General features: G+C 45.1%; 2 protein-coding genes across 2 annotated transcripts; one reads left to right on the plus strand and one right to left on the minus strand.

The window, feature by feature from the left end:
- Nucleotides 1-298: 298 nt before the first annotated feature.
- Nucleotides 299-6278, minus strand: JAGN1 (jagunal homolog 1). The gene is made up of 2 exons (XM_015826439.1): nt 6176-6278; nt 299-817 (listed from the first exon to the last, which is right to left on the minus strand). The coding sequence occupies exons 1-2, from the start codon at nt 6262-6264 to the stop codon at nt 355-357; spliced, it is 552 nt and encodes a 183-aa protein (XP_015681925.1). The 5' UTR covers nt 6265-6278; the 3' UTR covers nt 299-354.
- Nucleotides 6279-6562: 284 nt separating this feature from the next.
- Nucleotides 6563-20404, plus strand: RPUSD3 (RNA pseudouridine synthase D3). Its single transcript, XM_015826440.2, has 9 exons — nt 6563-6662; nt 9072-9211; nt 10925-10969; nt 11291-11387; nt 12921-13028; nt 13171-13255; nt 14128-14254; nt 16802-16941; nt 19830-20404. Exons 1-9 carry the CDS (start codon nt 6586-6588, stop codon nt 20019-20021), a joined length of 1011 nt encoding a protein of 336 aa, XP_015681926.1. The 5' UTR covers nt 6563-6585; the 3' UTR covers nt 20022-20404.
- Nucleotides 20405-27618: the final 7214 nt, after the last annotated feature.

A 27618-nucleotide genomic window follows, 5' to 3' on the forward strand; every position in this document is an offset into this window, starting at 1 on the left:
GTTCGTTCAAACCAACAGGAGACTCCAAGTTTCATCTGCCTAAGTCAAGCGAGGAAAGCATATCTCTAAAGGGTATCAGTTGCCTCTCCTTTGGAAGGACGATCCCCTAAATCCCTTCCAAAGCAGGACTACCCAGGCCTATAGCTCCCAGTTGTAGGTCACACCAGCTGGAAAACAATCAAGCCTGGTTCAATGTTCAATCAGGCAGCTGGAACCCCTGGATCTCCCATTTGCTCAGTATGAATGTGAGAGAAACCCCAAGAGCGCTATCTACCTCTCCTTCAGGGGGACCTCTCCCTCCTCCCCACCCCTCCATCCAAGCGAGTGTTGGTGCATGCAGTCCCAACCCCTTGTTTACTTCTTCTTCTTCTCCTGAGTGCTGGTAAACCAGGAGTCCAAGAGCTTTTTGCTGTAATAAAGTTGCCAGCCATGAACCTGCACCGCCACCACTATCAACAAATACATGACAGAGACTGCAGAGAAACCAAAGATGAAACGGTAGGCTTTGCCATGGCGGTAGAGCTGCTGGGCCATCGGGAACATCTCCATGCTGCCGTAGATGAGAGGCGCCACCGAGAAGAGGCCAGTGCTGATCATGGAAATCACCAGGTAGCTGATGTTGTTTCGGGGAAAGGAGAAGAGGCCAAAGAGGGAAGGGATGATGCTGAGCAAGTAGGGGTACTCCCATTGGTAAGGCATGGCCACCTTGTCATGGGGCAGAAGTTTGAAGTGAGCTACGCACATCTGTGCTGCCACCAACAGCCACAGGGCCACCTGTATGTAGATCAACTTCTTAATCTCAGACTTGAGAGAGACGCTGTGGAAAGCAGAGAAAAGACGCAAGGAGGAATGGTGAGTTTGATCCTCTGCTAAAAGGAGTCAGAGAGTTTTAAAAACTGAAACAAAAATCGGAGCGGCCTTCCAGACCCAATGGCCTTCTGGAATGGTTGAATCAGGAAGCTCAACTTCTATGGCAGGGGTAGGCAACCTTGGCTCTTTTATGACTCGTGGACTTCAACTCCCAGAATTCCTGAGCCAGCATAGAATTCTGGGAGTTGAAGTCCAAGAGTCATAAAAGACCCAAGGTTGCCTACCCCTATGGGTAACAGATGAAATGAATCGGAGATGGTATTAAATCTTTGCCCTCATGTCACTCATGGATCCATACCGTAGGAATGACATGACATGGCAGGATAAGCACATATTTACAGTCACTGGATACACATTTGGAACTCTGAAAGAACTTTCAGGAAACGGCTACTATAATGGACTTAATCAAGGACAGTGAGAAAAATTCATTTAAATTTCATTGAAAACTAAGTTGTGATGTTGCCCTCTACAGCCTCCCCTAGTCTCCATGGATGCTTTCTATCCACTCAGCTTCATTTTGTCCTTTTTAGTTGTAGCCAACATACTTCCAAATACAGGTATTCCTCAACTTACGACCAGTTGATTAGTGACCATTCAGAGTTATGCTGGACCTCTGAGGGTACTTACGACCAGGATTTGAATTTCTGATGGCCGCACACAACCCTCGTGGTCACATGATCACACTTTGGGCGCTTGGCAACCGGCCTGCCTTTATGGCTATTGGCAGCATCCCACAGTCATATAACCATGTTTTACAGCAGCTTTGCCAAAAACGGGCAGTTACTTCCAGTTTGGGGCAAAACTGGTCGATAGTGAGCCATTCATTTGCTTAACGACAACCGCCCGTGTGGGTGGCCCGATTTATGACTGTGGTGGGCAGGCTCCCTTACCGCCATAACTTGAGGATACCATCTAACCATATTCATTTTCTGAAACCGTGAAAAGAATTCGTAGGCATCTTTGTAAATATCTGTTTGAAAATGACAGCCAGTGTGGTGTAATGCTTAAGGTGCTGGATGACAACTGGAGAGATGTACATTCCAATGCACTCTCGGTCGCATTCTCTCTCAACCAGGGCCTACCTTATAGAGTTGTTGGGGGGGGGAGGAGAGGATGGAAGACAGGAATATTTTGTATGTCTCCTTGAGCTCCAGTACAAAAACCTAAGCCCAGATAGTCCTTGACTTAACAACCATTTGTTTAGTGACCGTTCAAAGTTACAATGGCACTGGAAAAAAGTGATTGATGGCCGTTTTTCACATGACCGTTGCAGCGTCCCTGTGGTCATGAGATCAAAATTTGGATGCTTGGCGACAGGCATGGATTTATGATGGTTACAGTGTCCTGGGATCATGTGATCACCTTTTGTGACCTTCTGACTAAGCAAAGTCATTGAGGAAGCCAGATTCACTTAATAGCTGTTACTACCTGTCAGATCTGCCATCTTCTGCTTGGCTCCTCGTTGGCATCCTGCCATCAACTGCTAAGCGGTGGGGGAAAGGAGAGGAAATGGGCAATAAGTATGGATGGGGTAGAGAAGACCAAAAGGGAAGGGGTGATGACAGGTTGAGAGCAACCAGAGGTGCGAGAAACCAGCCTGTTCCAGTCTTCAAGGCCACGAACCCTGAGAAAGGAATGGGGATTGCACCAAACATCCCAGCAATACTCAAAACACCTATGTGACACATCACCGGCCGAAGGTGAACCGGTCAAAGGGGGAGGGCCGGGATGAAGAAGAAAAGTTTGTAAACTTTTGTGTGTGAATTTTAATTCTAGCCTGTTTTTGCTGCAACCACCAATGCTTAGTAAAAGAGCCTATCGCTTCAACCAAATGGAGTGTTGTTCTTTCCTAGAATCTAGCTGGGACAAGCCTGACTCTGCCTTAACAACTGCAGTGGTTCACTTAACAATTGTGGCAAGAAAGTTCGTAAAATGGGGCAGAACTCAGTTAACAACTGTCTTGCTTAGAAAATGGGGCTCAATTGTGGTTGTAAGTCAAGGACTATCTGTATAAATAAAGTTGGTACTTATTTTCAATGGGGGCTTCCCTTTATTTTATTTAAAATAATCTTCAAAAAAATATATATATCCAGCTACTGCAGACAATCTGGCAGCTATTAAGAAAAAGCGCCAGTGGGTGCTTCATTACCCACTTCTGAACTACAGGACAGACTTTTGCTTCCTTGAGGCAAAGCAGTCCTAACCTGAGAAAAGCTGTTCCGCGAGAAAGGTCAAGAGGCATTCATGAGAAATATTTTTCTCCCAAAGCCCCAGGGCTTTTATCATTGCATAACAAGCAAACATTCAGTGACTGTTTTTCCCAACGTAATGATGTTGCAATGGAAAAAGCTTCAACAGCTAAATTACCACCATGAGACAGCTAGCTGTACACAGTATTTACTTAAACCACATTTACCCTGCTCTTCAACTCCACCCCTGCCCACCACCTTCTGGCACCTATGTCACAAGGAAACTTATGACAAATCTCTTACTTTCCAATATGGTAGAACGGTGCCCATTCAAACATCTGATAAGTCAACAACATGGTAAAGGTCTGGAAAGATAGAGCAGTGATGGCGAACCTTTTAGAGACCGAGTGCCCAAACTGCAACCCAAAACCCACTTATTTATCGCCGGGTGCCAGGTGGGCATGGCCCACTGGATGGGCGTGGCTGTGGTGGTCATGGCAGATTGGGTGGGTGTGGCCAAGGTGGGTGTGATCACCTCAATGTTGCTCGTGGGGAGGGACACCTGTGGGGGCCAGGCAGGGTTGGGGGAGATCCAGGGGGTCTCTGGCAGGTGAGACGGTGGGCAGGAGGCTCATCCTGCGGGGAGAGGTGAGGCAAGGCGAGGCAGGGCGGGGGTGCCATTGTCACAGGGCAAGGTGAGGCAGGAGCCGAGCAGCTGCTGCCTGACACCATCAGCCCCTGCACACAGAGGCCAGCGAGCGCATGGGTGCTGGGATGCATCCAGCCATGTGGGACCTCGGTGAGTTAGCGGGCGGCTGGTTGAAGAGGGATGGTTGCCATTCTCCGAGGTATGGCGCGCGTGCCCACAGAGAGGGCTCTGAGTGCCGCCTCTGGCACGCGTGTCATAGGTTCGCCACCACTGAGAGCCTGCCTTTTGTTTTCTGTTTACCTCTTTTTTCAGCCACTAGTAAAAACTAAGTCAGTTCCTTTATCAATCAACTAGCAACCCATAGCGGTTAAAGTGCTGGGTTCTGAGTTCTATTTCTGCCTTAGGCATGAAAGCTGATTGGGTGACTTGATCAGTCACTCTGGCTCAACTGAGCCCAACTCAGCTCACAGGGTTGCTGTTGTTGCGGGGAAAATAGGAGCAGGAAGGCACATTATATATGTTCTCCACCTTGAGATACCTATAAAGTGATAAAGGCAGGATAAAAATGTAATAAATCAGTAAGTAAATTGGGCATAAGTACCAAATAATACATTGATCGGTTGGCCAAACTCATGACATCAGAGAACCCTTGACATCAAAAATGCTTGCCAAGAAGACTGTAGGTACTCCTCCAGAAAGTTGCCATGAGTTGAAAGTGACTTGCATAAAACAATAATCCCGCTAAAACCTGTGTTTACATGTAAAGATACTTTAAGACAATGGTCTTCTCTACTCCAAAAAGCAGAGGTCAATGCCCAAGAAAAAAGGAAAGCTTGCTTAACTTCGAAGCAGAGGGCCCAGATTCTCTCTCCAGCCAACCTCTCTGAAACAAGTATCAAAAATGTGGTGAAAAGGAAGACATTAAGTTAGCTGGTTTGAATGGATTTGTTCCATTTGAAAGTCTGTCTAGGTGTTTTCTTCTCCCAATAAACTTCTTTTAGATCTAGAGAATTGGCTTCGTTGGTTTAACAAGGGCATTTCTCATTCAAACCTTGCAAGAGCCTCTTAATTATAGATGAAGTCGTCCTCCAGGCAAATCAAATCTGACTGACCTCAAAGGTACATTATCTGGGCAATAATAAGAGAATGTTTGGCTACTATTTCTTCTAGAAAGCTTTTCAACTTCTCAGGCTCCTGTACAGCCCAGAGAGAGATCCTGGTGATTTTCCACTCAAGTACTAATCCTGTTTAGCTATTATCACCTCAGCTAAATGCTGCCACCGCTACCTGCTATGTATTTTTGCAGATATCCTCAATTAAAACAACCCAGTTCCTTCGGTCAGAGGCTTGTGCCGTAGAACAGGGCTTTTCAACCAGTGGTACGGGTACCACCTGTGGTACATTGGCACCTGGCAGGTGGTACGCGACCATCCTAGAAAAGTGGTAGCGGGGGAGGGGAATGAGCTGAACCGGTGGCAGCACCACACAAGCCTGAGCAAGAGATGGCTGGAGCTGCAGGGCTGTCAGGGCTCAGCAGAAGTGCCAGGATCAGTGCCAGGTTCCAGCTGGAGCTTGGCGCTGATCCTGGCGCTTCTGAGCCCAGAAGAAGCGCCGATCAGCTGGAATGTTGCAGCCTCTCCAGGGTCTTGTGATTTACATTCAGATGCTTGGCAACTGATTCATATTTATGACGATCAGTGTCCCAGGGTCATATGAAGTGACCAAAATGTGCTGCAACCACCCAGCAGATGGGGAGAATAAAAACCAAACACCCCCCCACCCCACCCCCGCTGCCAATCCTCAGCAGAAATGCTCACAACAATGGAAACCTCAGACAGGAGGAAGAGCGCCGCCGGGTGGGCAGGCAGGTGTCTTGCTCGGCTGTGTCTTGGGGGACACTTTTTTTCAGTGCCATTGTAACTTTGAACAGTCACTAAGCAAACTGTTGTAAGTTGAGGACTACCTGTACTTTATCACTTTTTTTCCTTTGGGGGGGGGGTCATCAAGTTTTTGACAGTTTGCTAGGCGACTGGTGGTACTCGGATGTTGCCATATCCTAAAAGTGGTACAATGGGTGAAAAGGTTGAAAAGCCCTGCCGTAGAAGACAAGCCACCAAGAATGCAATCTAAGGAAAAATGAACGCAGTGTTTAACCTCATTATTCAAATACAATCGAGCAGCATGCTATCTCCCGCCTTTTACCTTTGGGGAAAGGAGGTTATATAAAAGGGTAGGGGGGGGGAAGAGAAATGCACTAAATGACTCTCATTTTAGAGGAAGCCACCAATTCAATGATCGGTAGGAGCAGCCAACGACAATCGTCCTGTCGAGTCGGTTGCAGAGCACGGATCAGGCAGGGCAGGCAGGAAAGCGGCAGCTCCCGATGCTGCAACATGCAGGTTTAAAGACGGGGAGGGAGGGGGGAAATTGGCTTCCTAATGGGTGCATGAGCGCGACCCCACCCCACCTCATTTGGTAATGCTGGGCCACGCGCTCCCGGTGCCGGAAGTCGCTGCCATCGGTTCCCGTGGCTCGAGGTCCCGCGCGCGAAGCCATCTTCACGAAGGGCAGAAAGCGACCGCCAAGGCAAAGAGCGCATGCGTTAGCATGTGCTAACGTGTTGTTTTTGGAGCCCCGCCTCCCGCGCATTGGTACTTCAATCAGGGGCTGTTCTGTTCCTCGGACGGGCGGGCCTTCCTGTTTTTTTTTTGTTTTTTTTTTTAACAGGGGAAAAAGAGGCGGTGCTATACGGCATTTGCTCTCTCGCAGGAAACTACATCTCCCAGCAGCGACCGTGCCTCTAACAGGTGAGGCAAGTCGTCGTACGTGTGTCTACCGTCCAGTACACGCTTCCGGGCTGTTCGCCGCGCGCTCGGGATGTTCAGCATTAGCCTCCGCCGCGTGGTCTGCGCGCGGGGAAGGCTGCGCGCGCATTTCAGCACCCCGCCTGCTTGGTAAGAAAATCGGTCAGTTTCCATTTGCAGAGGGGTCTTCAAACATGGCCCTTTTACGACCTGTGGACTTCAACTCCCAGAATTCCTCAGCCAGGTACGCTGGCTGAGGAATTCTGGGAGTTGAAGTCCACAAGTCGTAAAAGGGCCATGTTTGAAGACCCCTGCATTAGCATCTTAACTCGCCTTCTTCTGCCGGGGCTTCTGTCTGTGTGGTGACAGGCAGGACGCCCCAAAGGTGCTTTTTCAAGAGGCCAACTGGACTTCCTTGTTTTTTCTTTGAAGACGTTTTGCTTCTCACCCAAGAAGCTTCTTCGGCTCTGACTGGATAGAGGGGAAATGGAAGGATTTATACTCCTTGCAGACAGCTGATCATTTGGATCCTTTTAGAGAGTCGTTGAGGCCATTTGGAAGTTTATTTGTGCCCTCTGGGTTACCTGATTAGTGCAAATGTGTGTGGAGCCTTCTTGGCTGCAGGAAGTTTTCTGCCCTGTGTCCCTTCACTGTGAAGAGCGGCACAAGGCTGTGTGGTCTGCATCTCAAACTGAAGCGCCAATGGTTCCTGTAGTCTGCAAGGTTTTCTGGAAATCCTTTCATACTCCTGCACCATTCGGAGCGGCTTCATCCCAAAGTGCATAGCTAAATGTCTGTGGAGATTCTCAGTCATCCAGGTCAGGGTTGTTCCAAAGGTGCTTTTTCAGGAGGCAACTGGACTTTCTTCTTTTGCCAGGACCTAAATGACTGAGAATCTCCAGGCAGAAGAAGCTCAACAAGCATGACTCGTGCGGGCAAGAAATGCCGCAAGGGATGAAGTACGCTTCGTCAGTGGCGACATCCCTTGCCTGCATTTCTCGCAAAGAGGGACCTGCAGAGATACCTCCAGAATGACTGGAAGTTCTCCTATTAGAGGAAAAGAAGCCGAGAGACAATTCAAGCCAGCTGTCTTTCGGGCTTCGTCTGGACCTGTTTATTGCACCAACCTTGTAAGCATGTACAGCGATGTTTCTCAACCTTGGTAGCTTGAAGATGTGTGGACTTCAGTTCCCAGAATTCCCCAGCCAGTTATGTGGGGAATTCTGTGAGTTGAAGTCCACACATCTTCAAGCTACCAAGGTTGAGAAACATTGATGTGCAGGATAGTTTTTTCCTTCTCCGGGTTTATAAATGAGAAGCTGTTTACCTTGAGCTACTTTTGTCTGCCTCTCCAAATAAATTCATGAAGGAAATCCATGGGAGTTGAGCAAGGAAAGTATTGAATGGCTGTAGTTGTATTTCAAATTGTCTTAGAAATACATTGAAATACAAGAATGGCTGTTTCATTTGTATATAGCCCATTTTTATTACCTGGTTTGAAATTGAAGAGAGAATAGCGAATCCGTATGTATTTACATCAGCTTCCAGTTCTAAGCCTGGATGTTTCTAAAATTTGTTCATGTCAACAGGTTTAGAAAGCTCTTTTTTCAGCCAAGCTTCATATAAAACACTTAGCTGCCCTGTGAGAATTTCGAGACAGAGGAAGTCAATGACACCAACTTTGTTTCAAAATTAGTATGGAATGATCCTTTAGAGTAGTTCTTATTCATTTACTGCAGGGGTCTTCAAACTTGGCCCTTTTATGACTTGTGGACTTCAACTCCCAGAATTCCTCAGCCAGCATGGCTGGCTGAGGAATTCTGGGAGTTGAAGTCCACAAGTCATAAAAGGGCCAAGTTTGAAGACCCCTGATTTACTGTGTTCACATTAAAATGCCTCTCCTCTCCAGGCATTGTCAGAATGCAGTATTGCAGGCTAATTCACTGCTGACTGCCAGGAGTTCAATCCTGACCCGCTCAAGGTTGACTCAGCCTTCCAAGGTCAGTAAAATGAGGATCCAGATTGTTGGGGGCAATAGGCTGACTCTGTAAACCACTTAGAGCTGTAAAGCTCTATGGAGCGATATATAAGTCTAAGTGCTATTGCTATTGCTGTCCATTCACTTGATCTCTTATATACAATGAAGGAAGTAGCAGTTCTTTGGAGATTGCTGCTCTGCAGTTCGAAACACTCACTGCTATACAGCAACATCTAGGCTGCCATAGGTTTCCCCCTCATTACATTTTGTGAAACTTTTGATGAGCATAATTCCAGTCGTTAACTGCCAAGAATGATAGTGGTAAGGTATTCATCTAGATCAGGGGTCTTCAAACTTGGCTCTTTTATGACTTGTGGACTGCAACTCCCAGAATTCCTCAGCCAGCATGCCTGGCTGAGGAATTCTGGGAGTTGAAGTCCACAAGTCATAAAAGGGTCAAGTTTGAAGACTCCTGATCTAGATTAAAAAAAATAATTATTGGAAAAAAAGAGAATGAATATGAAGATAATAGCTGGCTTAGAATACAAGTGGGTTTTTAAAACAATTTTCATTTGGCTTAGGTATCACTTGCTGAAGCTAAAAAAATTAGACAAGTCAATGAGAGAAACACCCAGTAAAATAAACTACTTGAAACCGTTAAAGCCACTGGAGCCTGATTCGTTGCTGAAACTACTGGAAGCATCTATAGTACATGCGGATGGTACGTACGTTCTCTCATAATTCTTGAGCCAATGGTAGGGAACCCTGCAGATATTGCTGAATTCAAATTCCTATCATCCTCGGTTAACTGTGCCAGCTGGAGTTTATGGTAAGTAGACCCCAAGAACATTTGGAAGGCCTGGTCGATCATCCTTGTCCTGGAATGTATGGGCAAACATTGAAACCGAAGGGCAGGAGATTTGAACGGGCAGAGGACGGGGCAGGACCTTCATGTAATATCCCAAATGAATCCCCAGCAGCTAAGGAGTGGCAAACTTTTGCCTTCACATTGGCTTTGTCCTTTTCCCAGAAACATCTGCTTGGCTCCAGTAGGGCAACTGGACTTTTATTGAGCCTTTAATATGCTACCATACTTGATTAAGAAGCTTCTTCCTGTTTGGTGGCACACAGGTCTGTTTAAGACTATTGGAGGGATATGACCTGGTTTAAAGATGCTAAGCTACAATGTGGCTTGATCTTGGTTTACTATGTCGTGTGATCTCAACCAGTATGATTTACTGAGTAAATGATGTGGTTGAGCAAAGTATAGTTGAATCTCGTATACAATTAATCCTCAATTTATGACCACAGTTGAGCCCAAAATTTCTGTTGCTAATCAAAGCAGTTGTTAAGTAAGCTTTGATCCTATTTTGCGACTTTCCTTGCCCCCGTGGTTAAGTGAATCACTGCAGTTGTTAAGCTAGTAACACGGTTCTTAAGTGAATCTGGCTTCCCCATTGACTTTGCTTCTCAGAAGGTCACAAAAGCTGATCACATGATCCCGGGACACACTGCAATCCTCATAAATATGAACCAGTTGCCAAGCGTCTGAATTTTGATCAAGTGACCGTGGGAATGTTGTAACTATTGTTGAGTGTGGAAAACAGTCCTGCTGTAAGTCACTTTTTCAGTGCTAACTTTGTAACTTTGAACAGTCACTAAACGAATGGTTGTAAGTCGAGGACTACCTGTATGTATACTTGGACTGGCAGGATTCTAAACTTTGCAATGGAATATCAAAAGTGGTTTTTATTGTTGAAGAAAGAAATAGACGTAGATATTTATGTCATTCATGGGCATTTGCAATGGAATCCTTTCTGCTGATACAGGCAGTCCTCGTTTAGCATCATTCACAGCTACCACTGTGATGGAAAAAGTAACTTTTGGACCAAGCCTTGCATTTATGACCTTCACAGAACTGTACAGCAGAGAAAAGTTGAAATAAAATCATTTGCACAGAGGCAATTTCATTTTAGCAATTGTTTTGCTTAACAACCAATTTGTCAGGCCCAATTGTAATTGCTAAATAAGGACAGCCTATATAGGAAACTGGCAGAGACTGCAACTTAAGTTACTTTGTACCTTTTTCAAATGTCTATATATTCTCTTTTTCCTTCCCCTGATTTTAAAAGAACATGGAAGAAAGGAATGAACATGGGAACTATGAAGTGTAATAAAATATCCATAGCCACTCCCCCAAAGCCAACCCACCATAACCTGTGAATTATACAATCCCGCTATACCAGGGGTAGGCAACTTTGGCTCTTTTATGCTGGCTCAGGAATTCTGGGAGTTGAAGTCCACGAGTCATAAAAGAGCCAAGGTTGCCTACCCCTGCACTATACCATCGTTTTGAATTGTGCAGTAATCTGTAAGCCTGTTCTGGAATTGTTTTGAACCCATTGCCATTTGTCCTTTCAATTTTGTATTTCAGGTACACTTGTGGCCATTAACAAACCTTGCGGTATCCCTGTATCAGGTATGCAGTCCTGTGACTGAATGGGGTATGGGATAGCTGCCATGGATACTTTTCTTATATATGAAATGATGAAGCCTTCTTTATAAATCAGTGAAGGTATTTGCACATTGGCTGTTTAGCACTGTACTGCAAATAATTTAGGAGAAATGTGAAGATAACAGGTTTTTTTCTCCAAATAAATTGGGAAGTGATATTAATTTTAATCTGGAGGACAAGCAGACCTCCAGCAGTAAGGGAAAAAGAACTCTTACACACGAAGGAGTGGTAAATGAGATTTGATTGGAATGTGGGCCATTGATAGGCTCGCTCTTCCTCCAACAGGCAAGCCAGAAGACCTGACTTTGCAATCTGTTCTGCCACAGCTAAGCCAGAATCTAAATCTCCCACAAGATCTCCAGGTGATCAAAGCTCCAGAAAAGTAAGTAGCTGAATCCTAGTTCCAGGGGAAATGTGAAAGTGATAGATGAAAGCTAAGTCAGGATATCATGATTTAATATGTGCACATAATACTTACCTTCCATCATCTAGCCTACTTAATTGTAAAAACGATGTTGCTTCTTCGTAGGCCATCATGTGATGTCCTTAATCAGGGGTCTCCAACCTTGGCAACTTTAGGACTTGTGGACTTCAACTCCCAGAATTTCCCAGCCAGCATGTAAACTGGTGTTTACTTCTGTTTTCCAGTAAAAAAAATGCCGGATAGAAACAATGGGATTACTTAATAACTACCGTGTTTCCCCGAAAGTAAGTCCCAGCCAAAAAGTAAGCCCTAGCTTGATTTTGGGGGTGGGTGGGCCTAATATAAGCCCTACTCCAAAAATAAGCCCTAGTTTGGGGGCGAGGCGCATGCCTAAAAATCAAGCTAGGGCAGGGATGGGGGGGGTGAAGCTGCCCCACACCCCACAGCCGCTTACCTTACTGGTAGGCCCACCACAGCCAGGCCTCCCACACCCCGACATTTGTCAGGTCGCATGGCTCATCACGCCAGTGCCACCACTCACGGCAGGAGGTTGCACAGCGCTTCAGCCATTTCTGCTGCTCGCGGCAAAAAACCACACGGAGCTTCGGGTCATTTTCTCTGCTCTTGGCAGGACGCCACATGGTGCCTTGTGCCATTTCTGCTGCTCGCGGCAGGATGCCGCGTGGCTCTTTGGGCCGTTTCTGCTGCTGGCAGACACGGCCCAAAGAGCCACGCAGCATCCTGCCGCGAGCAGCAGAAACGGCACAAAGCACCATGCGGCATCTTGCCGCGAGCAGCAGAAACAGCCCAAAGAGTCATGCAGCATCCTGTCGCAAGTAGCAGAAACGGCGCATAGCACCATGCGGCCTCGTGCCAGGAGTAGCGGCAACAGCACAATGTGCCACATGGCGTCTGGCCACAAGTGGCAGCAAGCGGCCGCAGAAGAAGTCAAGCAGCGGCGCGACAGGTGTTGGGATGTGGGAGGCCTGGCTGTGGTGGACCTAAGGTAAGACGTTCTCCAAAATTAAGACCTGGTGCCTCTTTTGGAGGCAAAAAAAATATATAAGACCGGGTCTTAATTTCGGGGAAACACGGTATCATATTTGCTTAATCCCATTGCATTCACTTACTGACTGCTACAAAAAAGGGTCATAAAATTGGGTATGGCACATGGTGACCCACTTAATGACCATTACATCACAATTATGGGCTTAACTGGTTATAAGTCGAGTTTGTCTGATTTGATTAGTATATTCAAGCCAGTTATATGATTACCCAGGATTATGGGCTAAGCCAGCCACGACTCCTGATATGATGTAAACTCAGGCTGCATTTTAGAATGGAAAATGTCCAAAGTTCAGATCCCATCACGATTATAAATTAGTTGAGTGGTCTCAAACAAATCCTTAGTTTGTCCATTCAGTGAGGTTTATTAATAGCTCCTGTTAAAGAACAGACGGATGTTTTAAAAAGGACTTTGCGTTTTTGTAGGGAAGGTTCTGGACTTGTTCTGCTGTCAAGTTGCCCAAACACTACCCGATATATCCAAGATTTTTATATTCAGCGTAAGAAGAAAAAAGATCCAGTTGCTACTTACTGGTGAGAAAACATTTTCTATTGTTTTCCTGTTTAGGGGGTTGGATGGGAAAGTGTGGAATCACTAATTTTCTTAGTTGGAAAATTTGCAATCCAAGTACACTTATTATTTCCAAAGCATTGCCCGTTATCCTTCTCCTTGCAGTGCTATTACTACCAGGACTCCAGTAGCTACAGAAGGAGAAATTCATACAGGCCTCAAGCTGGTGGACATTGATGGCTTTGATCTGGTAAGGGTAGGGATACCTGACTGGGGGTACGGATGGAGGAGCTTTAGATTGTGGTTCTGGGAGACTTCTAGCGGCTGTTCTGGACAGGGAGGGTAACAGATTCAGAAGAATCCCAATATTGCCAATCTGGGATTGCACTTCCTGCCATGGGTACAGATTTAGTTAGGTGATGTGGGAGAAGAGCAAGCAGAACTGGGGAGGGCGGAATTAAACGCACCATCAGTTTGGAATCCTTGCATCACCATAAGACAGTGATGGCGAACCTTTTAGAGACCGAGTGCCCCAAAACCGCCCCTGCCTCCCTGCCCACCCCACTCTGTGCCCCGCCCACCCGCAGGGCCACCTATTGCCTCCACGGCCTGTGGCAGATTGCCCAGGCAGCCCAGCAGCGCCATGGCAGCCACGCCCTCTGCCCATGCCCCGCAGCATAATCTGCGTGTGACAGGGCGCGAGGGCAGAGTCTTCTCCCCGCTGCCTGGCTGCCATGCTCTTGGCTGTGCTGCTCTGCGCGGACTGCACTCGGGGGCAACTCTCCTCTGGGGGGGCTGCTGGTGAGGAGGAGGGGGCTGTGGGGGGACGCGGGGCTGGGGCAATGGTGCACGTGCCCACAGAGAAGACTCTGAGTGCCACCTCTGGCACACATGCCATAAGTTCGCCACCACTGCCATAAGAGATCCAAATCTACCCCCCCCCCCAAATTCTGTTGACTCTTATCTAGCACCAGTTTAGTGCTGACTGTTAGTTGAGTAGATTCTTGTGTATAGGCTTGAATAATAATTCTTCTGGGCTGGAGTGTACCGTTTGCTTTTGATCCTTTGTGCTTGACAGGTGGTCAGAGCGTGTGCTAATGCCGATGTCTCTCTGGGTTACAGGTAGTGCCAGAGGCTTCCCCTTCTCGCAAGAGCCTGCAAATGAAGGAGGTAAAAAAGACACTGACTTACTACAAAGTGCTGGACTCAAAGAAGGGCTGTGCCCTTTTGCAGCTGCAGCCAGTGACAAGTGAGTTACAAAGCCTGAGTAGAGCAGAGGACGCCTAAGGGGACAACAGCCCAAAGTGGGCAAGTCAACTGTCCTGAAAAGTGGATTACACGTAGTCCTCGTTTAATGGCCACTCATTCAGTCACCCTTAGAAGTGATAATGGTGCTGAATGCGCTGCAGTTACATGATTGCTATTTGGGCTCTCGGCAACCAGCTCGAAATTATGATGTCATCGCTATTTGCCCACTTCCCTGCTGACTTCTGACAACCAAAGTCAGTGAGGAAGCTTGCAGGAGGTTGCAAATGGCAATCACATGACTGTGATTTGGGATGCTGCAACCATACAGGATTCACTTAATGGCAGCAACAGGAATTGCTGGAACAGCCGTTATAAGTTGGCACGGCTTCATGACCATGACTGGATTGCTTAGTGATGGAGTTCCTGGTTGCAATTCCCAATCTCAGTCCCTGAATAAAACGGTTGTTAAGCAAGATGCCCACATGATTGCCTTGCTCGGCAACCACAATCCCGGCACTCTGATAGCAGTCATTAAGCAATCTCCTGCATTGTTAAGCAGATGGAGCAAAACGATGTGCCTGCCAGGAGGAATTCAGTTCTGTACGAAACTGAAATCCTCCTGGCAGGCAGCCCTTTCGCTCACAAATGTTCCTGCAGCCCACTAAGAGAGTTTCCCTCCCCTCTGTGCACAGAGGGAAAATCCTTCGCCGAGCTGCAGGAGCAGAGCTGAAATCTTTAGGATTTTCCCTCCCCTCCGTGCATGCATGAGAAATCCTTCGGCTGGCTGATTTCAGCTCAGTTCCTGTAGCCCACAGAAGGATTTCAGTTCACCCCCATCCCCTCTGCTTGCAATGTTCCCTGCCTCCCGAGAAGATTGCAAGTGGCAGTCACGTGATTGGAGGGTGCTTGGCAACTGGTTGTAAATGAGCGCTGGTTGCCAAGCACCAGAAATTGGTCAGGTCACATGACCACAAGGTGGGGAGTAACATTTTTATGATGCCTGCTTTATGACAGACATGTCAAACACAAGGCCCGAGGGCCGGATGCGGCCCGTGAAGTGGTTTCATGTGGCCCGCAAAGCCATTCTGGAAACAGTGAGGGAACGGCCCCCTCCGCCTTGGCCCTGGCCCAGGCCGGCCGGGAGCCAATGTACAATTTTGTGGTGGCCATCTTGGCACTTGCCCCATGTGGACCATGCCTTGGCACTTGCCCCGGTCCCACCCCCTTCTGCCAGAGACCCTCAGATCTGTCCCACTTCTGCCCAGGCCCCCACAGGCACCCTTGATGCGAATGACGTAGAACTGGCCACGCCCACCCAGTAGGCCACACCCACTCCATCCACGCCCACCCAGTAGGCTGCGCCCACTCTGGCCACACACACCCAGCCCCCCCAGGGCAACCGTAATACTGATGCGGCCTTCAGTGACATTGAGTTTGACACCCCTGCTTTATGGGCTGTAAAGCACCCTTTTTGAGGCCATTGTAATCTTGAACGGTCATAAGTCGAGCAGTTTGGCATTTGTGACCTTTAAAAACAAGCAAAGAAACTTAGGAATCGAGTTCTGATTCTCATGATTGTACAGAAACCTGTTATTTTTACCATGATTGTACAGAAACCTGTCATTTTTACCTGAATGGAATTTGACAGTGTCCTCATTTATATAGAGGATGGGGCTTCTCTTGGCAAGTTGACTGTTACATTTTTCCGGTACCTCTTAGTTTCTGTTTTCTGTCTCTCATTTTAATGCTCTTTCTTTACTCTTTCTCTTAACAACTCCACCCCAAATTACGTGCTCTTATTCTTCCTGTGTTTTTTCCCCACGTTCCATCACTTTGTTGTTTCCTCTTGCTTATTTCCAAATACTTTCCAAAATGCATGCTGGGGGGGGGGGGAAACCCCTTGACCTTTTGAGTGCTTTTTTTCTCCCAGTGTAGATTATCATATTTTTGGGCAGAGGATTGGGATAGAGCCGTGGTGGCGAACCTATGGCACATGTGCCACAGGTGGCACGCAGAGCCCTCTGTGTGGGCACGCACGCCATTGCCCCAGTCCTAGGCCTTCAGATGGGTTTTATAAAACCTTTTCGCTTTAGGCCTCCGCTGCTGTGTGCAAAAAAAAAAAAAGGTTCAATCAATCAATTTCAACTTCTCGCGGGGGAAAAAAAAATCTCGCAAAGTTGGAATTGATTGATTGAACTTTTTAGTCCCACCCAGTCTGCCCTTACCACCACAGCCACGTCCACCCAATGGGCCACACCCACCCAATGGGCCACACCCACCCGGCACCCGACGACACATAAGTGGGTTTTGGGTTGCAGTTTGGGCACTCGGTCTCTAAAAGGTTCACCATCACTGGGATAGAGTGAGGACGTGTTATTGTTTTTGTTTTATCCTATTTTTGGATGCCGTGTGTGTAGACCCTATTATAAATCCCTTTTTAAAAAAAAGCTTAGCAGTTCCTGCCGAACCGTTGAAATTGGAGCTGATGTTTCTTGGTGGGAATAGCCAGCTCTAGATTGTCACTCTTCTCTCATATTCTCTATCGCAGCCTTTCGGAACCAGCTGCAGGTACACCTGACGTTGATCCTGAGCCCGGTGCTGGGAGATCACGTGTATTCCCCTCGGGTGGGAACAGTTCTTGGAGAACCCTTTCTCTTGCCCGCTGAGCAGAGTCCGCCTCGGACACAGGTACCAAATTGCAAAATGGATGCTGGTCCTGGAGTTTGGGACACGTAGAGACGTTCTACGCAGGTAGTCCTCAGCATACCACCGTAATGGAGCCTGGCCCTTAACGGTGGTATGATGTGACGGTCATAAAATGGGTGAGTCATGTGACTGACCCAATTTTGTAGTGGTTGTTAAATGAATCCAAGGTCTTTAAGCGAACCAATGTTTTGCTACGGTTATAGTTTTGCCGAAAGCCAGACGTAAGTGCTGTTTTTTGACAAAGCCAACATGAAACAGTGTCACGTGACCGTGGGACATTGCAAACGCCATCATGGGATTGCATTTTGGTTGCTTGGCCACTGACTCACCTAATAGCCATTTTCCCCATCCCGCACTCACATAGCCACAATTTTTGATGTCTATAGAGATTCCCAATCATCCAGGTCATGGGTTGTCCCAAAGGTGCTTTTTCAAAAGGCAACTGGACTTTGTTTTTCCTTGAAGATGTTTTGCTTCTCATCCAAGAAGCTTCTTCAGTCCTGATTGACTGATTGAAATCCTTCCATCCTGCACCATTCAGTCAGAACCGAAGAAGCCTTAGTAAGACCACACCTAGAATAATACTGCATCCAGTTTTGGTCTCCACACTATAAAAAGATGTTGAGACTCTAGAAAGAGTGCAGAGAAGATTATTAGGGGACTGGAGGCTAAAACCTATGAACTAATGGAACAGCTTGCCTTCAGAAGTTGTGGGAGCTTCATCACTGGAGGCTTTCAAGAAGAGATTGGACTCCCATCTGTTAGAAATGGTATAGGGTCTCCTGCTTGGGTGGGTGGGGGGTTAGACTAGATGACCTGCAAGGTCCCTTCCAACTCTGTTATTCTATTCTATTCTATTCTATTCTATTCTATTCTATTCTATTCTATTCTATTCTAAGCTTCTTGGATGAGAAGCGAAACATCTTCAAAGAAAAACAGAGTCCAGTTGCCTATTAAAAAAGCACCTTTGAGACTGTTTCTCCAAAGTGACAAATTGCATTAACATTGGCTTCCATCCATAATCTGAAATTCTTTCGAGACTGTAACAAGATTTGGTCTGAACCTCAGTCTTGTTTTGTTTGTATATTTTGTGGCTATAAATAAAGTGATAAATACTGTTAAAGTTGCCTGTACTCTCAGAGGCCCAGTTGTGAGATATATGAGAAAGGAGCTTCTCCTTGGTCAGCTGCAGGCAACGGAGTGCCTTTTTTCCCAGAAATAAATTTATTTCTCCTTCCAGTTTCAATAAAGGAATTAAGCCTGTGCCTTCCAACCATGTCTTTTTTGAATTGCACCACTGATAAAGGTAATTGCATGTTAGCTGATAATAATGTAGACTGTTTACCTTTGAGTGCTGTATAGATAAAAGGCAGGAAATAATAAGAACTTTTATAACTTTAGAAGTTATGTTTGGGGAAGGGAGTAGCTTAATGGCAGAACACGGGATGCTTTTTATGGAGACGGGCCCAGCTTCTGTCCCTGGTTATTTGCTCAAACAGTTCAGATACAGTGGTTGATCAGAGTTGATTGGAGAGCAGCTGTCAGAGAAGCTGCCAAGTTAGTTGAAAAACAGGCTCACTCCTGTAGCTATAAGAGGCTTCCATTTTTTTCTTTTCCCATTTCATTTTTACATGCTTATAAGTTGGCATACTGTTTTCCTTTTATTAACTTGGCTGCTAAGATCACTCTAATATAATTACTAATATTTGAAGTGAGGATGCTTTCCAAGAACTGAAATATAGGTGATGTCCATATAGAGCTGATGATGAGGTATACAGAGGTCTCAGGATGCTGTTTCTCTAAATGTCTATGAAGAGTCTCGTAATACAATTTTTGATGTCTGCGGAGATTCCCAGTCACCCAGGTCACGGGTTGTCTCAAAGGTGCTTTTTCAAACGGCAACTGGACATTGTTTTTCCTTGAAGATGTTTCGCTTCTCATCCAAGAAGCTTTTTCAGTTCTGACTGAATGATTTAAATCAGGGGTGTCAAATTCAATTTCACTGAGGACCTCATCAGCATTGCGGTTGCCCTGGGGGGGGGACGGGTGGATGTGGCCAGAGTGGGTGCAGCCTACTGGGTGGGCGTGGATGGAGTGAGTGTGGCCTACTGGGTGGGCATGGCCAGCTCTACATCATTCGCGTCAAGGGTGCCTATGGGGGCCTGGGCAGGAGTGGGACAGATCTGAGGGTCTCTGGCAGAAGGGGGTGGGACCGGGGCACGTGTCAAGGCATGGTCCACTGGGGAAAGTGCCAAGATGGCCACCACAAAATTGTACATTGGCTCCCAACCAGCCTGGGCCAGGGCCAAGGCAGAGGGGGCCGTTACCTCACTGTTTCCAGGATGGCTTCGCAGGCCGCATGAAACCACTTCACGGGCCGCATCCGGGCCCCGGGCCTTGTGTTTGACATGTCTGATTTAAATCCTTCCATCCTGCATCATTCAGCCAGAACTGAAAAAGCTTCTTGGCTGAGAAGCGAAACGTCTTCAAGGAAAACCAAAGTCCAGTTGCCTTTTGAAAAAGCAAAACCTTTGGGACACAATTTTTGACATTTTTTAATTGGTTTAATTGGACAGAAGCATTCACTTCTGTTTTCTGGCAAAAAAAAAAAAAATGCCCATTGGGTAAAATACATTCACTTAAAATACATCACGTTCATTTAACAACCGCTGTAAAAAAAAAAGTCCTAAAATCAGGTCCAGTCTCATGGTGGCCCACTTAATAACCGCAGTGACTTACGACCGTTAATTCTGGGGTCAGTTACGGTCGCAGGTCGAGAACTACCTGTAAAAATAACGATTGTAAGTAGGGTTGACGGAGGAACTCTTTATGATGCCCTTCCTTCTCTTACTCTCCCAACCTCTTGATAGGCTCTAGAGGAACATGTGATGCAAAAGCTCCGGTTGCGGCAAGAAGTGATGTTTCGCTTGCAGCTTCACCTCCACCTTCACCAGCTTCTCCTGCCTGATGGTTGCTGTTCTTCCCGCACTCTCTTAGTGGCCCCCCCTCCTCCTTTCTTTCTCCAGACCCTTCGTAGTCTCAGACTTAACCTGCCCCCCTGAGAGAAGCACGCAGTGAAAGAGTATGCAAAGGACTGGTCTGAATTCATCCATTGCTGGCAGCCCAGTCAAGTGGATGCGGCTGCCTCAAAATCCAGCAGCAGAGCTCCCACACAAGGAAAAATTCCACACGGTTACGGAAGAAAACTTTGCTTCTTCAGGAAAAGGATTCAGATATATATTGCATTCCGTGAGAGTTGCTTGAATAGGCAGCATACAAATGATTGATAGTGGGGAAAAAAGCTTATCAAAAAGTGCGATAGGAAGGAGATTTCTAAGTAAAAACCTCTGTTGTAACTAGCTGGTATAATCTGGCTAAAAAAGTATTTTAAAGTGAACGTTTGTGAGTTAGTTTGCTTTTATTAAAAGCTGTTCCTGTACCCACAGAACTGATTTTTTTTTAACCATCGATCTTTATGCCTATACTAGCTGTACCCAGCCACGCGTTGCTGTGGCTCAGTCTGGTAAAAGCGTGTGTTGCTTTTACGTCCAACAGATGGTGCTGTTTTTCAAAAAAAGCATGTTTTCACCTGTCACAGGTGTGATATCTATATAATATAGGTATATAAAACCACGTGCGTATTCGAATGCAACGTTGTGTCAGAATTTCAAAGCAATCGGTGAAGAACTTTCGGAGATTTAAGTTTTTGAACAAACGAACATTTACATTTTTATTTATATAAGATGTGATAGTGTCACAGCAACCCAGGCCCTATTATTATTAGGATTTATGCATTCCTAATATCTAGATTACATACTGTTGTGTGAGGGTAATTGTACTTAAAGCGCCGTGGTGGCTCAGCAGTTAGAAGGCAGTAGTGCAGTACTGCTTACTGCTGGCTGCCAGCACTTCGGCAGTTCGAGTCTCACCGGCTCAAGGTTGACTCAGCCTTCCGTCCTTCTGAGGTCAGTAAAATGAGGACCCAGATTCTTGGGGGCAATATGCTAACTCTATAAACCGCTTAGATAGGGCTGTAAAGCACTGTGAAGCGGTATATAAGTCTAAGTGCTATTGCTATTAATATTTTCTCAATATTAAGAAGCAATAAGCAAATTATGTGTTATCTTAGGGCTGATGCTGCTAGGTCAGTGATGGCGAACCTTTTAGAGACCACGTGCCCAAAAACCGCCCCCGTCCCCACTCCTCCCTGCCCGCTGGGCCACCCACCACCTCCACAGCCACCACAGATCACCCAAGCGGCCCAGCAGCGCCATGGTAGCCACGCCCTCCGCCCGTGCCTTATAGCATCATCTCCGCGCGACGGTGCAAGGGCAGAGTCTTGTCCCCGCTACCCGGCTATCATGTCCTTGGCTGCGCTGCTTCGCGTGGGTCGCGCTTGGGGGTGACTCTCCTCCGGGGGGGCTGCTGGTGAGGAGGGGGTCATGGGAGGAGGCGGAGTTGGGGTGACGGCGTGCGTGCCCACAGAGAGGACTCTGAGTGCCGCCTCTGGCATGCCACCACTGTGCTAGGTGAATAGGAAGAAGCTGAGCCTCCAGCCAGAGAAAAATTAGGGGAATGTTCTTTTCCAACTATTTTTAGTTATCAAATGATTTACCATATTGAAAAATGCAAAGGGGAGCTCTGAATTTCAGAAGGATTTTGCCCATAAATTACTTCTTTGGTGCACAGTATATTAGGCAGTTGCTGCCGATTCCAGATAAATATTTATGCCTTGTTCTCAGTTGCATGGAGCTCAGAATTTTCATGTCGAAAAGTATCTAGTTCACTCTTAAATATTCTCAGAGTGACTTAGATCAAGCAACAGTAACTTTTTCAGCTGCTATTGTGCTGTATTGGTAGATTAAAAATAACAAAATTGAAAATAGTCTAATCTTACAAGATGTCAGCATTTCATAAAACATTTTAATTAATTTTCAAATTACTTCAGAGTTGTCCTGGTGACTAACATGTGCTCTGTTGATGTTGCTTGGATTAGATGTGATTACTAAGCGCAAAAGGTAAATATTAATCAAGCAATAGAGCGAGAGCAATAAAACACAGTTTATTTTTCCTAGGCTTTTAATTATTAAATTTCAACTAAAGATATACAGCAGGAGCTTCCCCTAACGTTCCTCATTTTTTTGCCTCTTTTATAATTTCTGGACACAGGCGTTTAGCAAGTTTGTAAGTTTTGCAGTTCTCATAAGTTGAAAGTAAGTAGACATATTCAAACACGTGGCTCCTATCCCTGGCAGCAAACTCTTTTTCATTATTATTCGGTGGGAAAGGTCTGTGTGATTTGGAAGTTTGCTTTCTGCTGACATGAAAATTTTCTCTCCCTGTTTTGTAAGGGAGAAACATGACTAATTTGGAAACCACTTGGTTGCCGTGTGGACTTTGGACACAGGCTGCTAGCAGGGCCAGTGGCTTCTCTTCCTTTACAAAAGCTTTCCTCTGCAAAAACAATTGGAATCTTTGGCTTCTAGTCGGTGAGAAAGCTTTTAAAGTGCGATAGCCAGTACCTGGATATTTTTCATAAGCATTGCCCATACCTGTACAAATCTTATCCCGGGCACCAACTTCTACCTTTTTTCTTCTGAAGTTCTGCTACAAGAAGGAATATAAGTTGTGTTCAGACGTGGACAAAAAGCAGCAAATTATATATTGTCTTAGACCAGGGGTAGGCAACCTTGGCTCTTTTATGACTCGTGGACTTCAACTCCCAGAATTCCTGAGCCAGCATGGCTCAGCTTGGAAACCTCTCCCTTTCCCCTCAGGATGGCTGGCTCAGGAATTCTGGGAGTTGAAGTCCACAAGTCATAAAAGAGCCAAGGTTGCCAACCCTGAGACAGTGGTTGGATTCAGCCAGTTTGCACCAGTTCGGCAGAACCAGTAGCTAATTTTTTGTTGCCCAGACCCAGAATGGACTTCTGGAAGCGGCATCCACACAGAGAAGCGGTTGTTCACATATTTGAATCCCACCACTGGTGTTAGGCCTGATGCAACCAAGAAAGTGGACAAGGGCACTTTTTTTTTTTTGCTCATTGATGATGATAACCCATACTGGGAGAGCTTTGGAGCCGTTTCCCCAGTGAAAGGGAGCATTAGGATCATAGCTACTGTATTTATCTGACAGTAACATGAAGAAATGCAATACATCTGCAGATTCTTCTCCGCACCCAGGTATCCACTATAAAAAGTACAACCTAGAATTTATTTTGATTAAAAAAAAATCACCTATTCCAGTTGTACGTGCAGATGGTCTTCAGATACACTAGACTTGAGAGAATAAAGAGGAACTGAAATTTATCCTTGCATATAGTGTTTGCAACATCTGGAAAAAAATTTATATCAAGTATATGCAACTTTTGTTAGGCCGAAGATCTAAAATACTTGATCTTAGAGTCCCATAGACATTCTTGGATAAACGAAGAATTGGGGGAGCCAAAATACAGTTCCAAAATTTGGTTGGGTTCTGCAAGTATATGTGGGAATATTATTTTCAAAGTACCCTTATATTCCATACTAGCTGTACCTGGCCATACGTTGCTGTGGCTCAGTCTGGTTAAATTTACGTCCAGCAGATGGCGCTATTTTTTTTAAAAAAGCATGTTTTTACCTGTCACAGGTGTGACATCTAGGTATATAAAAACACGCGCGTATTCAAATGCAACGTTGTGTCAAAATTTCAAAGCAATCGGTGAAGAACTTTCGGAGATTTAAGATTTTGAATAAACGAACATTTACATTTTTATTTATATAGATATACCAATGTAGGAGCCCAATTGCAGATATGTCAGCCCTTGAATTTTTAACCAAAACACCATAAAATATATCACATGCAGATACGCCAATTATGAAAATTAAGATGTACAAAAATTTTAAGGGTCAGCTTATCTGCAGTATGGCTTACACGTGAGCACGTACAGTAATGTGACGACTGCAATCCAGAAAGTGGCTTAAATTATGAATTAGAATGTATATAATGTCTATAAATGTATTGGCTTAATGTTGGAATCCAGTAACATCCAGAAGACCACAGCTTCCCCATCTCTTATTTTGCATAAATCTGGATGTTTGAGGAAGCAGTTCTGCTAGTTGTAAGAGTAGTTCTGTAAAGAATCGTGGACTAAAAATTATTAATCTAAAATTTTCTAGTGTTTAGGCCAGTGGTTCTCAACCTGTGGGTCGGGACCCCATTTGGGGTCGATCGACCATTTCACGGGGGTCGCCAAGCAAGGCTGTCCACCATTTTTTTTGTCCATTTTTTTTGTCCGCCATTTTTTCCCCTTTTCCGGCGGGTGCCTTACCTCCCTTGGGCTGGGCCAGCTGGTGGTCGGCCTGCTCCATCTCTGCCGCTTGCCAGCTACGCCTCGGCCGGCACAGGTGGCAGAACCACACATGCGCGGCGCTCCCGGGCAGGGAAAGTCCTCGACTTACGACCGGTTTAGTCCTCGACTTATGACCGGTTTAGTCCTCAACTTACGATCGGTTTAGTCCTCGACTTACGACCAGTTGGGGTCGCCGCATTAAAAAGGTTGAGAACCACTGGTTTAGGCAGTGTTTCTCAACCTTAGCAAGTTTAAGATTTGTGGACTTCAACTCCCAGAATTCTGGGTGTCAAAGTCCACACATCTTAAAACTTGCTACGGTTGAGAATCATTGTTCTAAGGAAATTTCTATATGTAGAACATAGACAGCTCTATCTCACACATACTGTAGTAAGAACTGCTAATGGAGAAAACATTACTAATGCTTGCTTCAGTTTCTGTTACTTCATATATAGATGATTATCCCATTTTCTCCTTTTTGATAGCACTGAAAAGGGTTTTGACTTGTTGGCTTTAAACATTAAAACTGTTCTCCAAGGATTAGACTAGTGTAGATTACAAAAGTGAAATTTATTGTTTTACAAAGAATTTACAAACCACGCTGTTACAAGACCTAAATGTAAATATGTTAAAAGTAAAATAGGATATACTGTACTTGACTACCTAAAATACATACTTTATGGATTGTAATAAAATTTATAAATATATAAAATTTTTGGACTGCATTCTTTCCCATCTTAAGAAAAAATATGCATACTTATAAAAATTTGAAACACTGAAATTTAGCAGAGTTGGGGAAGAGAGGAATTGCCCACTGTATGACACGGGTTCCTTTTGTGCATGGTGCCAGGGCCAGTAGGAAATATATGGAATAATATTTATATGGAAATAGCATGCTAGAATATGTGGGAACTTCACACTCATTTGTTTAAGAAGCAGTCTTGTGCCAGAGTAAATTAGTCTATCTGATTTAGTAATCTCTAACCCTGGATCTTAAGCTGATGAGAGATACAGTCCTACAGTGCTTGGAAACCTAAGCTTAGGAATCACCAAAGCCATGATTAAACATTGTGGCTGTTAATATCTCACCAAGATCACAAGCAAAAGACTATACAAGTCCCATCTAAGGACATTTTGTAGACTGAATGGCTTCTGGAACTTTTTAAATACAAAATGTGTACTCCATTATGATCAGTTGGTTTCCTTCAGTCAAGAGATGAATTTAACGTCTGAGAAAGGCCTCGGGAGACCCAGTACAAATACAGTTACAGCCATAATCCAAGAGGGCGCAGAGTAGGTTATGGCCTTATCTCCACTCCAAGTCATCATGTTCTCCATGCAAAAGCAATAAAAGGTATATTCTTAAGCCTTCAGTGGGGCGGAATATGCTCTGGTTAGTAAAGATTATGAATTACTCCCCCCAAAAAAACCAAAGGGGGGGAAAAACTCAAATTCCATCTTAGCATGCATTACATAAACTAAATCAAAATTTAACCATACTTTCTTTGTTTGGTGAAGACATCAGTCAAAAGGTCCTATTAACCAAATTCTAAACAGGAAATGTGACCCCCCAAAAAAACTAATCAATCAAATAAATCCACCGGCAAAAATTAAAATTAGCTACTGGCTTAAAAGAAAGCAAATTTACAATTATTTTTTCTTCCATGCTCAAATGTCCAATTGAAACAGAAATAACAAATTTTGACATTTACTACAATTTTGAGGATGACTAAGTACAATAATATGAAGAAAAAAGCAATTATAGAAGCAGAAAAAGTCCCCAAAGTAATGAGTCTGAATTGCTGTTAAGGGCATCGATCTCTGGAGAAGATGCTGAGAATGCTCTGAAGTGTTTAGAAAGGCAAGTGAGACTGGGAAGAACCACTTTAGATTGTTCTATTAATGTTGGAATAATTTTGAAGAGGAAACACAAACAGATGGAGGAAAGATCAAGTAAAGGAATATGCTGAGGCACAGGAACATACAGTTTCATGGACAGCATGGAGATTGACTATTGATTTAGAGCTTTCTAGATAAGAATAAACCTCAGATTGTGCCTCAAAATATGGAAAGTAACAGGAAGAACAGAAGTGAGGAAATTAGGCACTCAGATACTGTTGTACTCCAATCTCATTCCCAGCCAATACGATGAATTATGGAAAGTTGGTAATTATAGTCCAGCCCAGCCAGTTTTTTTCTCTCTAGTGGAGCATTTCCATTTGTGGGAGCATATCCTAAACCAGGGGTCTTCAAACGTGGCCCTGTTATGACATAGCTGGCTGAGGAATTCCAGGAGTTGAAGTCCACAAGTCATAAAAGGGCCACGTTTGAAGACCCCTGTCCTAAACTGAAACTATGGGACACCTGGTAAAAAGCATGATTATTTATAATAAAGTGGTTACTGAAACATTTCTAGCATACCCCAAAGTCTGTGAGTCATCTCACGTCTCAATGTCTTTCTGCAGCTAACCATTTAATAAACTTCACGGCACTCCAATTGCTTTCATTGTCATCTGAGTACAAGATGAAGCAATGCAAACCAGTTCCCAACTTTCCATCCAACGTTATAATACCCAGGTAATGTGCTGCTGTGGCCAAATAGTATGTCCTACCAGGATGAGTAGGTTGTATAATGTTACAAATGCATCCACTGTACTTGGCTACAACACATTAAAACAGCCACATCTTTTCCCAGTATTCTGGAAACAGGTATGTCTACTTTCCTAAGTCACAGACGAGTGCTGCGGGCGTGCTTCCACATACTCCATAACATTTTTTTCGGCATCACCATAGAAGCATCTCACAGCCTTGCCAATCAGAAGTAACCAGATTGAAGCAGGTTGTACTCTTGAGGATAGTTAAGGCAGGCACAGGGACACTGGAGATGGAAAGTCATCTTTCCACCTTGAAGTATTGTAGATGATTTTTCAGGACGTATACTACTAATGTCATCCCTCTAAAGCAGTGTTTCTCAACCTTGCTGGCTTGAAGCTGTGTGGGCTTCAACTCCCAGAATTCCACAGCCAGCATAGAATTCTGGGAGTTGAAGTTCACACAGCTTCAAGCCAGCAAGGTTGAGAAACACTAAAGTCTGAGTTAAGGACACCATCTAAGGACATTAGAGTATTCTCAGAGGCTTGTCTATTCTTCCCCATTATACTCCCATGAGTGCCACAATTTTTCTTTTATGACAAAAAGTATTTGTTTCCAAGTCTTCACTGGCCTTCTCTGCAGATGCCCATTGTCTTAGTAGTGAATATCAGATTGTAATAGAGGAGTCAAAATGGCTGAAGTATGTTTGTGTGTAGTGGATTTGAAGGAAGTAAGA

The sequence above is a fragment of the Protobothrops mucrosquamatus genome, unplaced genomic scaffold, assembly GCF_001527695.2.
Source record: "Protobothrops mucrosquamatus isolate PMUCROS unplaced genomic scaffold, P.Mucros_1.0 scaffold3143, whole genome shotgun sequence".
NCBI lineage: Eukaryota > Metazoa > Chordata > Lepidosauria > Squamata > Viperidae > Protobothrops > Protobothrops mucrosquamatus.